Source organism: Macrobrachium nipponense, chromosome 22 (assembly GCF_015104395.2).
Source record: "Macrobrachium nipponense isolate FS-2020 chromosome 22, ASM1510439v2, whole genome shotgun sequence".
Lineage (NCBI taxonomy): Eukaryota > Metazoa > Arthropoda > Malacostraca > Decapoda > Palaemonidae > Macrobrachium > Macrobrachium nipponense.
Window position 1 is genome coordinate 78,126,296 of NC_087213.1, and position 13,797 is coordinate 78,140,092.

The 13,797-nt window shown below is 37.5% G+C and overlaps 1 protein-coding gene across 1 annotated transcript; it reads left to right on the forward strand.

Moving 5' to 3' along the window:
• Positions 1 to 9,635: 9,635 nt before the first annotated feature.
• LOC135198818 (tubulin alpha-1A chain-like) lies at positions 9,636 to 13,333 on the forward strand. The gene is made up of 3 exons (XM_064226785.1): positions 9,636 to 9,792; positions 11,502 to 11,724; positions 12,061 to 13,333. Exons 1-3 carry the CDS (start codon positions 9,790 to 9,792, stop codon positions 13,185 to 13,187), a joined length of 1,353 nt encoding a protein of 450 aa, XP_064082855.1. The 5' UTR covers positions 9,636 to 9,789; the 3' UTR covers positions 13,188 to 13,333.
• The last annotated feature ends 464 nt before the right edge of the window (positions 13,334 to 13,797 follow it).

A 13,797-nucleotide genomic window follows, 5' to 3' on the forward strand; every position in this document is an offset into this window, starting at 1 on the left:
GATTTATAACAAATAATTGCAGTGCACACACAGTCTTTCCAAACTATTTTTCTAAGTGTATTCAACAGAAAGCATAAATGAGTTGTATTTCTTTTATTGACATAGCTCTCACTGCTGGTAAAACCATCAGTAATTAAAATTCTTCCTCTCCTCGTTTTTCCTTTTTCTATTGGTGTTATTTCTCCCACTTTAGTTTCATAAACATATTCACAATGGGCCCTATAGTACAATTCACGAACAGGCGCACGTACAGACACACATACACAGTACAAAGGGCCTATGGTGGCTAGCACATCCCTCCATGATAGCTGAGAATCAGAAGTGTAATATGTCTTGAGCCTCGTCAATTAAAGGGACCAGCAAAATAAAAATAAAAAATACAAGCTTCAGAGTTCTTAAAATGGGAAATGTGTCTGCCCATCATCTCCCTATTTTATTCTTCAAACTATATGATTTCATGTCCATATCTCCTGCTCGCTAAGAGGAGCAAGTAGCTGTGGTGTAAAGTGATGCTATTTTAATGTTATGCCAATCTTAGGGAATCAGTAGGTATCCTAAGGCAACTTTTTCGTCATTCATACGGCACGACGAGTGTGTCTATAATAGCCTTGTAACTGAAATGAACTTATGAAGAATTAATTTCGTGTGCTTTCAAAATTTTGACAAACCCATCTTTAAAATGAAATATTGGATTTAGATTAAATCATTATTTTAGTGAGTTTTATAGCATTTATTCGTATATTAACTCGACGGGTTAGAGTGAAAATTATAATAAATGGTTACGTTATGGATACTTGAAAAAGGGATCAACATGTCACGCCTGAGTACCAACTTTTAGGAAGCAGTCAGATCCTATTTCACATATAATAAGAAGAAGGAACACTGTGGCATGACCATTTCAAGCCAAGGATTAATGAGAACGAAGAGGAAAAAAGCCAGCCAGGGCTCCACTCCACCCACATTCAGATAGGGTTTACGCCTACACCTTAGGGAAGGCAATGGACGAGAATTTAAAAAAATAATAGATACCCCTTTGGACGTCCCTGGAGGAATATTGGCCCGACCCTAAACAAGGCCGACGCCCATCTCCCACTGGTCTCCCAGTACCCGGTTCCTCAGCCATAATACTACTTGTTTTCGCCGCGCTTAAATCTGATGTTAAGTGGCTGGATTGAGGACACTAAATAAGTTAGCTGGAGAATTTTAATTATTTCACGAAATCTATAGTAAAGAATGAATAATATTCATGAATAAGACTTGGGCTATGGAAGGAAATTATTTGTCCCTCGGCTGAATATACACAGGGGTTAGCAAAATCATTCAAATTACGGTCCAGAGAAAAACGTATCTGCGGATTTGATAAACATACTGGTTGTCAAAATCAGATTATCTTTATCTTCCTTTACCTAATCTGTCATCTTTCTATTAACTTTTTGTCATGGTACTGCGATGACTTGTTGATTCTATATAAGGGAGAGACAGGACTTTAAGTTGCGATAAATAATTTGCGGTAAATACTGCGGTGCTATAAGTGAATGTTATTCCACCTTTGCTGTTTGTCTTCTTTCGATTTTGTAATGAAAACAAAAAATGGTTTGAGATGAAAGAGAAGGTTTAGATTGGGGTAGAGATAGAAAGTTGACAGACTTAGAATACGCAGCTGATCCTGTTTTAGTCAGCAAAACACCACAATATATACGAAGCTTGCTGAATAGAATGCTATGTGTGTCCAGAGAGCTAGGACTCAAAATACATGTAAGAAAAACAGATGTACTGAGTACAGAATAAACATAAAGATATTGAATAGTATTCTTTGGAGAAAGGATTAATGAAGTTGAAACTTTCTTATATATTGGAACAATAATATCCAGCACAGGTTTACTTGAGTTGGACTTCAGTGAAATCCTAAAAAGGTCAAATGGAACAATGGGCAGACTGAACGACATTTGGAAATACAATAGATTGAAATTGTATACAGATGTAAGATTGTACAGAAGTCTATTATGAACTGTATTGCTATGTAAACAAAAACCATGGCGTGACATTGATATTATATCTAGAAGGAAATTTTCGTTTGGAAAAGAAAGCTCTGTGAAGAATATTACGAATCAGACAGCTGGCAAAGATGGAAATGATCTCATAAGAGAAATTGAAGAAGTTCCAATTGTAAATGAAATAATGATGAAAGATTTGGAGATGGCGTTTAAACATGTCCTTCTCACAACACCTGGGTGTGGTGTTAGCTGGGTTCCTGTGGGCATCAGGAGAGATGGAAGTCCCAGACCTACCTGGATGAGAACGGATTGAGGGGAGTGGAAATTTGTGGAAGACAAAAGACTTTATCTGTTCTTTATCTCGAATTTTGCAGTTTGTTTCTTAATTTCTATTGTTTTAGGACCAAAGTTTCATTTGGCCTCACTAGGCTTCCTCTTCCCAGTTTTCCTTACCATTTCGCGGTTGTTCATGGACTTATAATCTGCACTAGCTGAGTTGTAGTTTTGACTATATGTTTTTTTAAACACTCACCCAGAAAATTAGAATCGGTATCAGACATTTATAGGTTATCCAAAAAAATTTATTAACATTCATAAATTCAAATCTTCAGGAGGGCCACAAAGTCAGATGCAAGGGCGAAACGAGACCTACATATAACGAAGGACACTTTATAGCGACAACATAACGTTGTACTTAACTTCCATGGTGTCTGTCTTGTTCAACGAAAGCCAGCTGGCGTCCTCCCTCTTCAACACTGCACCCCACCCAGCGCTTAAATTCCTTTTGGTTCCCCTTTCCATTTTTTGGGAGTTTAGTGAAAGAATTCGCTTGAATTTTTTGCTACTCCGAAGACATTTGCATTAATATAAGATATCAGGGTTTCAAACATTGACACGTCCGTAGGCAAGTTAGTTAAAATGACTCAATATCAAGGTTTTTATTGGTTTAGAAAAAGTTCTCGACAGCAAAATTAAACAGTTGTGAAAATCCAGTTTCATGCCTCAAGACTGTCAGTGGACATACAGCTTGTGACCGTTCATGATAAGGTAAATAATTCATAAGGGTAATTGTCTCTTTTGATCTTTTGGATAGGTTGAGAGAGTGAATGTAGTTAGTTATATACTTGCACCGTATTTCATCTCTCTCTCTCTCTCTCTCTCTTTATATATATATATATATATATATATATATATATATATATATATATATATATATATACATACATACTATATAAGAGAGAGAGAGAGAGAGAGAGAGAGAGAGAGAGAGAGAGAGAGAGAGAGAGAGAGAGACTGATGCCTTTCATCATGCAGATACTCAAGCTTATAAACTGCAAACTTTCTAAGCCGGTTCTTGGGTGACAATGGAGGAGCCAGTACTATGAGTAGTCTGCAGAAGATTGTCGGTATTGCTACTGTTCTTGATACTGTTGCTTTTATTGTCAATATGGCCACTGTTTACTGTGCATGTGAAGTTAGATTACCATTACTGAGACATGAATGTTTCGCCGTTCTATTCACAACGAACGACTAAAATTGCTCATATGATGAAGTTAATATATGAAGTTTCAACTAAGGTACTTGCACAAGTATACCTTTCTCTCATGATGTTTAAGTAATATACATTCTTCGGCATTTTCGAATCAGTTTGGAGAGGATATTTAGACCCTAGAGGCCACACATCAATGTAGCTTTCTTTGAACTTGACAATTTCATTCCCCTCCTTTAGGTATGCACTTAATTGTCTGGTATACTCTTGGTTCCTTTCCAAAATGGATAACGAGAAACACTTGGCGAAACACTGTAACAGATTGGAAAGGTCAGAAAGTTACTGATACAGTATCTTTTATATGTGAAATCATAGCAAGTGTTAGTATTCTTTACAAAATAAATAGATAAAATTAAAAAAAAATTTATTTACATTACTCAAAATTGGTGTTAAAACGGTGATAAATGTAACTATGACTAAATAATGTCTATATGAATGAGAGTGCATGAGTAACAGGCAAGCATTCGTTTATGTGGCCTATTGTTCATATTGATAAACATCAATCTAGTTTCCTATGCTTGGGAGTGAAAGCAACTACAGCCAACATTAGTACTGTTCGCAGACCAGGGAAAGGATTAGAACCCATGCGTACGTGACCAGTGTACGAATGGTCTCTGTAAACAATCGTAAAAAATGAGGAGAGGGAGAGAGGAGGGGGAGGGAGAAGGGGGGGAGGAAGGAGGGAGGGGATGAAAGGGAAGAGGGAGAGGGGAGGGGAGGAAGAGGAGGAGGAGAGAGAGAGAGAGGAGAGAGAGAGAGAGAGAGAGAGAGAGAGAGGGACCGGTATTTTCGTTCACTTATCGTATCAAAGTTCTTTGATACCTCTAAAATAATTGCATCTCCATAATTGGGTCTTTTATTCTGGTATGCCATATGAAGACTGCACTTTTATATACAACATGCCAAATTTCGCTGGATTTCGTATTTGACTCTCTAAAAGTTTCTGTTGTTGTTCAGACAGATAGACAGACAAATAGACAGAAGGAGAGGAAGAGGGGCTGAAAAAGTAACTTAACAATTTCATCAAATCGCTCACAAGAGTGAGTGGAAAAACGATGCGCTCAGACTGGCTTTACCTTCACGGCACTTACAAGGTGTCTATCAGAGACATCATTCATCTTTCACCTTTCCTTATGGTGGGCCTTTTGCCGCCGTCTACATCCATCTTCAGCACCTGATCCTCTACATGTATGATACATCCTACATCCAGTGGTGCATTGTTAAAACTGACTCTTTAGCTTTGATTTAGATATCTGTTTTTTCTTTAATTTACACATATATAGCTGTTGTTTTCAAAAATCTCTATATTGTTTAATTCTAATTATCACGGTATACTGCCTTATTTTTTCTTGACAAAGTAGCATCTATATCTTGTTTTTATCAAACTGGAAGATCGCAACGCGCTACCAGTTACTTTTTGTTCATTTGTCAATAACATTCCCCTTTCCTGTGACCTACTACCAAGAAAATACTTGGGATTTTAGGATTAGCAAATTTGGTTACAGAGGAATTTAAAATTTACATAATTTTCACCGTATGGGGTATGATGACAATTTTCTTTTTCATTATTACGTATAGCGTACGAGACACTGAATTTTATATTGGAAGCCTAGATTTCATTTATTTATTTATTCAACTATTCATTAGTTATCTTTTCATAATAAAGGACTAGGGTAAATTTCCCTCATCATTCTATATTTTGTGTATGACTATTTGCACCACCAGTTGTCATTTGTTTTGGAATATCACTTCTTTAAGATCAGTCCATTTTCTTTCTCAAGTTTTGTTGATGTCACGCAACTTAACACCACTAGACTGTTTTTTCCATCTGTCCATCCTCCTATGGTGTTTGCGCATGGCAACACTGCGTCCCGGGCTTTATATAATATCCTATTTCGAATATTAACGGCGTAATTCGCATACAGTAAATTATTAAAACACTTTCCAGTTGCAAATGTACACCCAGATATCCTTTTATTTACCTAAAATTTAGACATAACGTAACTATTTAAGCACGGGACGCAGTGTTGCCATGCGCGACCACCACAGGCGGATGGACAGATGGAAAAAAACAGTGAGTATTGACTCTACTCGTATTAAGTAACTGTCTTCCCAATGATCCACATACATACATACATACATACATATAAAGATTTCCTCATTCTTAGCAAAAAAGTGTTTTTTTTTTTTTCTGATGTATGCCACTGGTCTTCCATGTATCTCGACGCCATCGAATCCTATTATTGACTGTATGTACAGATTCACTGCGTGACCATTTCACCTGTCCTATTCTAAAACATATTACACAATCAAACTAACCAAACGAGTCCCTAGACAAAGGAGCTCCCATTGGAGGGTTGAGGATCTTTTGGTGGGAGGAGATGCCCCTAGATGGTTGATGAACCTCCTACCTTGAGGCCAACGGCAATCAGACGTTTTCACTCCCGTATTATGCAGAGATATACAACAATAACAATTCTTTCTCTGCGTTATGTGAAAATTGAGAAATGGACGGCGACATGATGTTTGCAGCCACAGTTCTAATTCAATACTCATATTGTAAACTGTCTAAGAAGAATATGGCCAGTCAGCTGCATAGGTGTTCCTATATGTAATCGTGCTAAGTTTTATGGATTGTTTTTTTGTGGTAATAGTACGTTTTATATTGCGATTTATTTAATTACTGTATTAGCACAAGTGTCAATTATAGTACTGAAAATGGCATTTAATCCCGAAACACAGTCTGTAATTAGTAGGCTACTAGCTATCCTTTCTAATTGGTATATATATATATATATATATATATTATATATATATATATATATTATATATATATATATATATACTACATACATACACACACATATAAAATATATATGTATAAATATGTATATGTATGCTTAAAAAATCACAGTAGATGCACGTGACTTCATTAAATAAGGGAATACCACAGGAAAATGATAGGCAGAAGAAATCCAAGCGCTTTCGTCTTTACTAAGACATAGTCAAAGAAAGCGCTTGGATTTCGCTTATATGTACGAGTATATGTATATAGGTGTGTGTCTGCATGTGTGCGTAGGTAAGTGTATGTGTTACACAAGTATATTTCACTTTACTACCATTCAAAAGTAGATTAAGGAAAAATTAGCAATAAAAACAAAGTAATTAACTACATAAATAAATGTTAATAACAAATAAGCAACGAAGTGCGGAAAACCTAGGAAGAATTTTACTATTTTCACATGACTGATAGAAAAAATACCATTGATATCATACTAATAAACAACAAGATTCGAAATTTAATATACATTTTGTTATATCCTAAAATGTTTATCTGACCCTACGTGAATTTTCGATGTCTTATTTACATCCTATTATGAAGTATATGCTTTTGATTTGTCTATGATCTGTTAAACAAACAAAATTGATAACATGGATCTTTCATGGAACATTCACCGACAAGTTTTGCTAACAGTGTTTTGTATAAACATCTCCAACGTGTGAGGGAGGGGCCAATATCAAGTATTTATTTCTTGCACTTTTATGCAGTGCAGGTTATTGGTCTATTGGAGCGAATACTGATCGCCTTTCCGTCATCGCTTTAAATAGACTATCGCATTTAAGTTCCACTTTACTTCCTTCGTTATTTTCCTGCAATCGTGACGGATGTCAGGAATCTTCATATCAGTCCACTGAAAATAATTTCTTAAATTTATGACTGAAAGTCGTTAAGATACATTTATGTCTCTTTGCAGATCTCATTCACTTATTGGTAAAAAGTGCTACTATAGGTTTTATCACTTTTACATTTATGGAAAATGCTGTTTGTAGACATGAAGTCCGTTTATGATTATGAATGAAAATATCACCAGAACTGAAAAGTAATGACACTGCTAACTTGTAATGAGTTACTACTAAAACCACTAGACCGCTGAGCTCTCATGCTTTTTTGAATATAGCTTGGAATATGTTTATAAAGCAAGACCATTTTTATAAGGGAGAAACGTAAGTTCTTGGTTTACTTTTGTAAGAACGGAGCATTAAATTCTTTTATCCTGTTTTAAGACCAGTAAGTTAACTTACACGGCAGTGTGTAATAATAGGTAGGAACACTCACTGGTTTAACCAAGACGTTTAGTCAAAGTAGACTGCGTTATTACAGTATTTTGTTTTCTTGATGATAAGAGATAAAAGGAGCCACTGTAAAGTAGATAAAACCCCTTATCTCCAACGCATAGATTAGTACTGCTAATCCTTCGACTGTCAAATCTCCTAACCCTCTTAAGATCCAAGTGTAAAGAGAGAAGTAGGTATTGCTTAAAAAAATACTTCAAGAAAACCACGGGCATTAGGATGTAATAATGTATATTAATGTATTAGTGAAGACCAGGGATGGAAGTTCACCATTCTAAAAGCTACGCGCTAGAATTTGTCGCCTTTATCCTATACCCTCTATATTTAAGGGTTACATCTTCAGGAATTAGTTTGCATTCCATGGCAATCAGGTTCTTTTTCTTTTAAATCTGGTCAGGCAGTTGAATAAGTGGAAAATAACTGACATTCTAAGTATCAGAATAACAAAACAATGAAAACTCCAAAGTATAACAGCAGTGTGTATGATGTACCTATATATCGTCCTTTAAGTACCTGTTCCAATTACCTGATTTGACTTCAGCACAAAAAAATGTTCTAATTTTGCAAACATTCTGTCTCAGGGATTTTGCCGTTCTTCTACGGAGAGCTGCAGGGCTGGAAAAGAATTTGAAGGAAAGTTTTCAGTTGTGCCTGAAATATAATGAATAAGTGAGATTAAAAACTGTTGTAAAGAGGAGATATAGTATCCATTTTAACATGCACAAGTTATTCTTAAAATTTGGAGAAATGTTAATCTTTGACTAAAAGGCAACTAGCTAGTTGTTTAAAACGGGCCAAGCCTAGTCTCCAGGAAACAAGGACGTGACACGTGCCCTTTTACTATTATTATTTTTTCTGCTTTCTTTTGAATCAAGTAATCTAGCAATTCACAAACATACACGCAAGCACACAGACCTATATACTTATGATGTATTATAATATATATATATTATATATATATATATATATATATATATATATGTATATATATATTACTCTTATTTATTAATATAATTTTTCTCTTGCAACAAGTTGTCTAGAGATTCACTTAAAACTACGGAAGTACACACAGACACAGCTATCTGTCTATAGATATATATGCATATATATATGAATAACTTGATCACGAAGTATATAAAACGTGATGCTATGTATAAATAAAGGTTTTTTGCCACGAAGGAAAAAAATGAGTTTGCCTCAGTAAAGGGTCCGAACAGTACCGAAAGTACTTGGCTATCTCGCTTTTTCATTTTTTTCCTTCGTGGCAAAAAACCTTTATTTATGCATATTATATATATATATATATATATATATATATATATATATATATATATATATATATATATGTGTGTGTGTGTGTGTGTGTGTGTGAAGAGGTCGAATTCACAAATCCAGCCAATTCCTTAAACAAAAAGATAATATGTATGGGCGTCGAAGGGCGTGTGATGCTGTTCTCCGCCCACTGCCTGTCAGTGATTCACCCAGCAAGCGAGAATGGAGTAAAGCCTTTTCTGGTCATAGCCTCAGAGAGTAAGTCATTTGCTTTTTTGTTATTTTCCTTCTTTTCACCAGACTTTGGGAACTAAGGCAGAAAGATATAGCCCACAGCGTTATAGACTTCTGGACTTTTTACCACTATAAGGCAAACGCTTTTCATGCATTTAGAGAGAGAGAGAGAGAGTGTGTGTTCAACACAACTGGATCTTAAATCGAGCGTGAATTCAGTTATCCCATTTGCCACAAGATCATGCGTTGGCTCTTGTCTGATTTGATTGTAAATTGACCTTTTGAAGTAGTGTATGTAGATTTTATAATTAAAGGAGAGAAATTTCTTTACTAACTTTACAAGGCCACTTCTTCGCCTTCTTTACGTGTATGTACACAAACGAGCAGCCCACACATACCCACCTACGCCACTAGTGCCCGGCTTCCAGCAGCCAATCAGTTAGGAGAACTCTTCTCGTGTGGGTGTGACGTCATCGTGGGTATATAACGTAAGGCACAGGTGGATTTCGTCAGATCCTCTACTGCGCTAACGCCAAACGGTTAGACGCGACTGGGCTCAGGAGCTTTATTTAAGCCTCTTCGTTTTACTACCAAAAACTATTCAAAATGGTAAGTGTCTGAGAGCTTTTGTTTTCGTGGTGATGCTATGCCTATCTTAAGTTTTCGAAAAAATTAAGCTGAAAAATGTTTTAGATGACTGGATTCATCTGGGAAGTTCTTGTCACGAGATATATTTGAAATTAAGGCTAAATAAACAACGCATTTCTTAAAGTTTTCTCGCAATATTTGCTAAGCAAAAGCTATACAGTTCAATGAATTAATTATTGGTTTCAAAAGTTTTGTTATCTTAAAAACGGCAATAAGAAGTGATAGCTTTAAACTAAATTTCTAAATAGTGGACTATTGCAAAACGATACCAGGTGACAGTGGCGAGATCCGAAGTGAAAGTACTTAGCAATGAAGTGGTTCCGGACAGATTACTTCAACTTTTGGGTTTTGAATAGAATTACTCTACCCCATCTTAACTTTCCCGTCTTGAAAGAGCATATATCCACTCTTTGTAAAACATACAACCTTTATTAGAAAGAAAATGCTAGAAAAGTTTATTTTCACGAGGTAAAGAGAAACTTAGGTCACACCTGGCCGCTAAGCATATGAGGGTCATTAGTTTTCAACATGACTCCGCCCACCTCCCGCAAGCGCGCTGAGCGAAGGAATTTTAGTAGATGAACTGCCATGACTCCATCTGTTCTTGTGCAAGCAGTTTTCAGCCATATTCTGTTAGACTAATTTCAGTAACTGGCACTCATCATCAAATGGATGAGTAGAATTTTCATTATTTTCTCATATGCTTCCCATTGTCAATCGAATAAACTCATTTGTATGGGAGTAGTTAAAAAAAATTGAAATTAGTTTGTAAGTGAAGCCTATTTTTAATAAGAAAAGTTAAATTTTGGGGGGGATATAACCTAATCAACTTCCAATTCATCCCTGCTGTTATTTGATAAATCTAGTGAAAGGAACCTACCAACTCGTAAGAAATCAAAGAGCCATTCAGAACTTTAATGAGGCGATAAGTGAGACAGGGAGCGGTTTCAATGACTTGCTTTATATGAATGAGAGAGGTAAATACAGGGACGAACCAGATAGCAGTCAGAGAGAGAGAGAGAGTTATTCCTCAAACGTTCGCTTATATCTCATAAGGGATTTATTTATAATAAAAGATAGATATAGAAATTATGGTGAGAGTGAGAGAGTAAACAATTCTCAGACAGAAACCTTTTATTTTTTCTAAGCAAGATCTTTAAAGAGAGAAACAGAGTAGATAAATCCGAAGAATAGCATAAGGTTGCAATGAAATAGGTTCTTAATATTCATGCGTATTTTACCCATTCCTAGTTCCTTTTACTATTTAAGGTTAGCAGTGCTAGGGGCCGAGGGGGGTGGGGGGTGGGGGAATACTTATCAGCGCCTCTCTCTCTCTCTCTCCTTGTGAGGTTCGCGTAGGCGTTGTAATGGAGGTGTGGGGTTGGGAGCGGTCCCGTTTTAGGAATTCTGTATTAATAATATATCTCGTAATTAGCGTTGATGCTCGGAGGGTTGAAGGAAGGTAGAGGTTGACCTTAGTCGTTTATTTTTCTTCTCATCACTGTTATTATTAAACTTGAAAATTCCCTCTCGTACTTACATTTGTTTTTATTCATATACAAGTTGACTTTGTTTCTATTTCTTTTTTGTGACATTCGTCTTTCCTGGATAGCCACATGTAATCTTATTTTCTTCATTTTCTCATTCATGACATCTTTCATCTCTTCTAGCGTGAGTGCATCTCCATCCACGTCGGCCAGGCTGGTTGCCAGATGGGCAATGCCTGCTGGGAGCTTTACTGTCTCGAACACGGTATTGCCCCCGATGGTTCTATGCCATCAGATAAAGCTCTCGGAGGAGGCGACGACTCTTTCAACACATTCTTCAGTGAGACCGGTGCCGGTAAACACGTCCCAAGAGCTGTCTTCGTCGATCTTGAACCCTCTGTAGTTGGTGGGTATATTTGCTTCTTTGAATTTTTACGGGTTCTGGTACAAAACTTAAAGTGCAATATTATGGAAGCTGACGACCGTCATTATCAATGGAAGAACGAAGTCAGTAAAGGGGTTAAAACCATAAATTTACTCGAATGCAAGAAACTTTTAGATAACTTAGATAGTTGCACTTCTTAAACTTCAGTGATATATATATATATATATATATATATATATATATATATATATATATATATGTATATATATAGGTATATAGGTATGCGTGTATATACCATATATACGTATATATATATATATAGTGGGGAGATTTTCAACATCATCTGTACCTTTGCAGATGAGGTTCGTACCGGTACCTACCGCCAGCTTTTCCACCCCGAACAACTGATCAGTGGAAAGGAAGATGCCGCCAACAACTATGCCCGTGGACACTACACCATCGGAAAGGAAATCGTCGACCTCGTCCTCGACCGCATCAGGAAGCTGGCTGACAGCTGCACAGGCCTCCAGGGCTTCCTCGTCTTCCACTCCTTCGGCGGTGGCACTGGCTCAGGTTTCACCTCCCTGTTGATGGAAAGGCTTTCCGTTGATTACGGTAAGAAAAGCAAACTGGAATTCGCCATCTACCCCGCCCCTCAGGTTGCCACCGCCGTCGTCGAACCCTACAACTCCATCCTCACCACCCACACCACCCTCGAGCACTCCGACTGCGCCTTCATGGTCGACAACGAAGCCATCTACGACATCTGCCGCAGAAACCTTGACATCGAGAGACCCACCTATGCTAACCTCAACCGTCTCATTGGTCAAATCGTCTCCTCTATCACTGCCTCCCTGAGGTTCGACGGTGCCCTCAACGTTGACTTGACCGAATTCCAGACTAACTTGGTGCCCTACCCAAGAATCCACTTCCCCCTCGTCACCTACGCCCCCGTCATCTCCGCCGAAAAGGCCTACCACGAGCAGCTCTCCGTCGGCGAGATCACTAATGCTTGCTTCGAACCCGCCAACCAGATGGTAAAATGCGACCCCCGCCACGGCAAGTACATGGCCTGCTGCCTGTTGTACCGAGGTGACGTCGTCCCCAAGGACGTGAACGCCGCCATCGCTTCCATCAAGACTAAGAGGTCCATCCAGTTCGTCGACTGGTGTCCCACTGGTTTCAAGGTAGGCATCAACTACCAGCCTCCCACCGTGGTGCCCAACGGAGACTTGGCCAAGGTGTCTCGCGCCGTCTGCATGTTATCCAACACCACTGCCATCGCCGAGGCCTGGGCACGCCTTGACCATAAGTTTGACCTCATGTATGCCAAACGCGCTTTCGTCCACTGGTACGTAGGCGAGGGTATGGAGGAAGGTGAATTCTCCGAAGCCCGTGAGGATCTGGCAGCCCTCGAGAAGGATTACGAAGAGGTCGGTCTCGACACTGTTGGCGAGGATGAGGAACAGGGCGAGGATTATTAAATCCCTCACCAAATCAAAGGCGAAAACAACCTTCTGGCGGAACTAACATCTCCGCAAAGTCATTGGTTATGAAGCTTTACTGTTATCATTAGGCCCACTAAAGTATTCTATTCGGATTATTTGCAACTATTAAATTATTTTGGTAACCGACTAGTTTCATTCTTACCTACTATGCCACTTCAGTTCTGGATGGGGATAGTCTTGATCGCAAATAATGACTCTAGATGAAAATTTTATTCTAAATCAGGGAATGAAAAAGCTAAAAAAGTAAATTATTAAGCATCTTGTTTATTGTCTAACGATACCAGATGAAAATTGGTTAGCTGACACACACATAACCTCTCTCTCTCTCTCTCTCTCTCTCTCTCTCTCTCTCTCTCTCTCTCTCTCTCTCTCTCTCTCTCTATATATATATATATATATATATATATATATATATATATATATATACATACACATATATATATATATATCTATATATATACATATATATAGATATATATATATATATATATAAATATACGAAATTAATAGCAACTAAGCAGAGAATTGTCATTATGTTATGTTAAAGATAAAAGGTTCTTCCCTAGGCAGCAATATTATAAATATA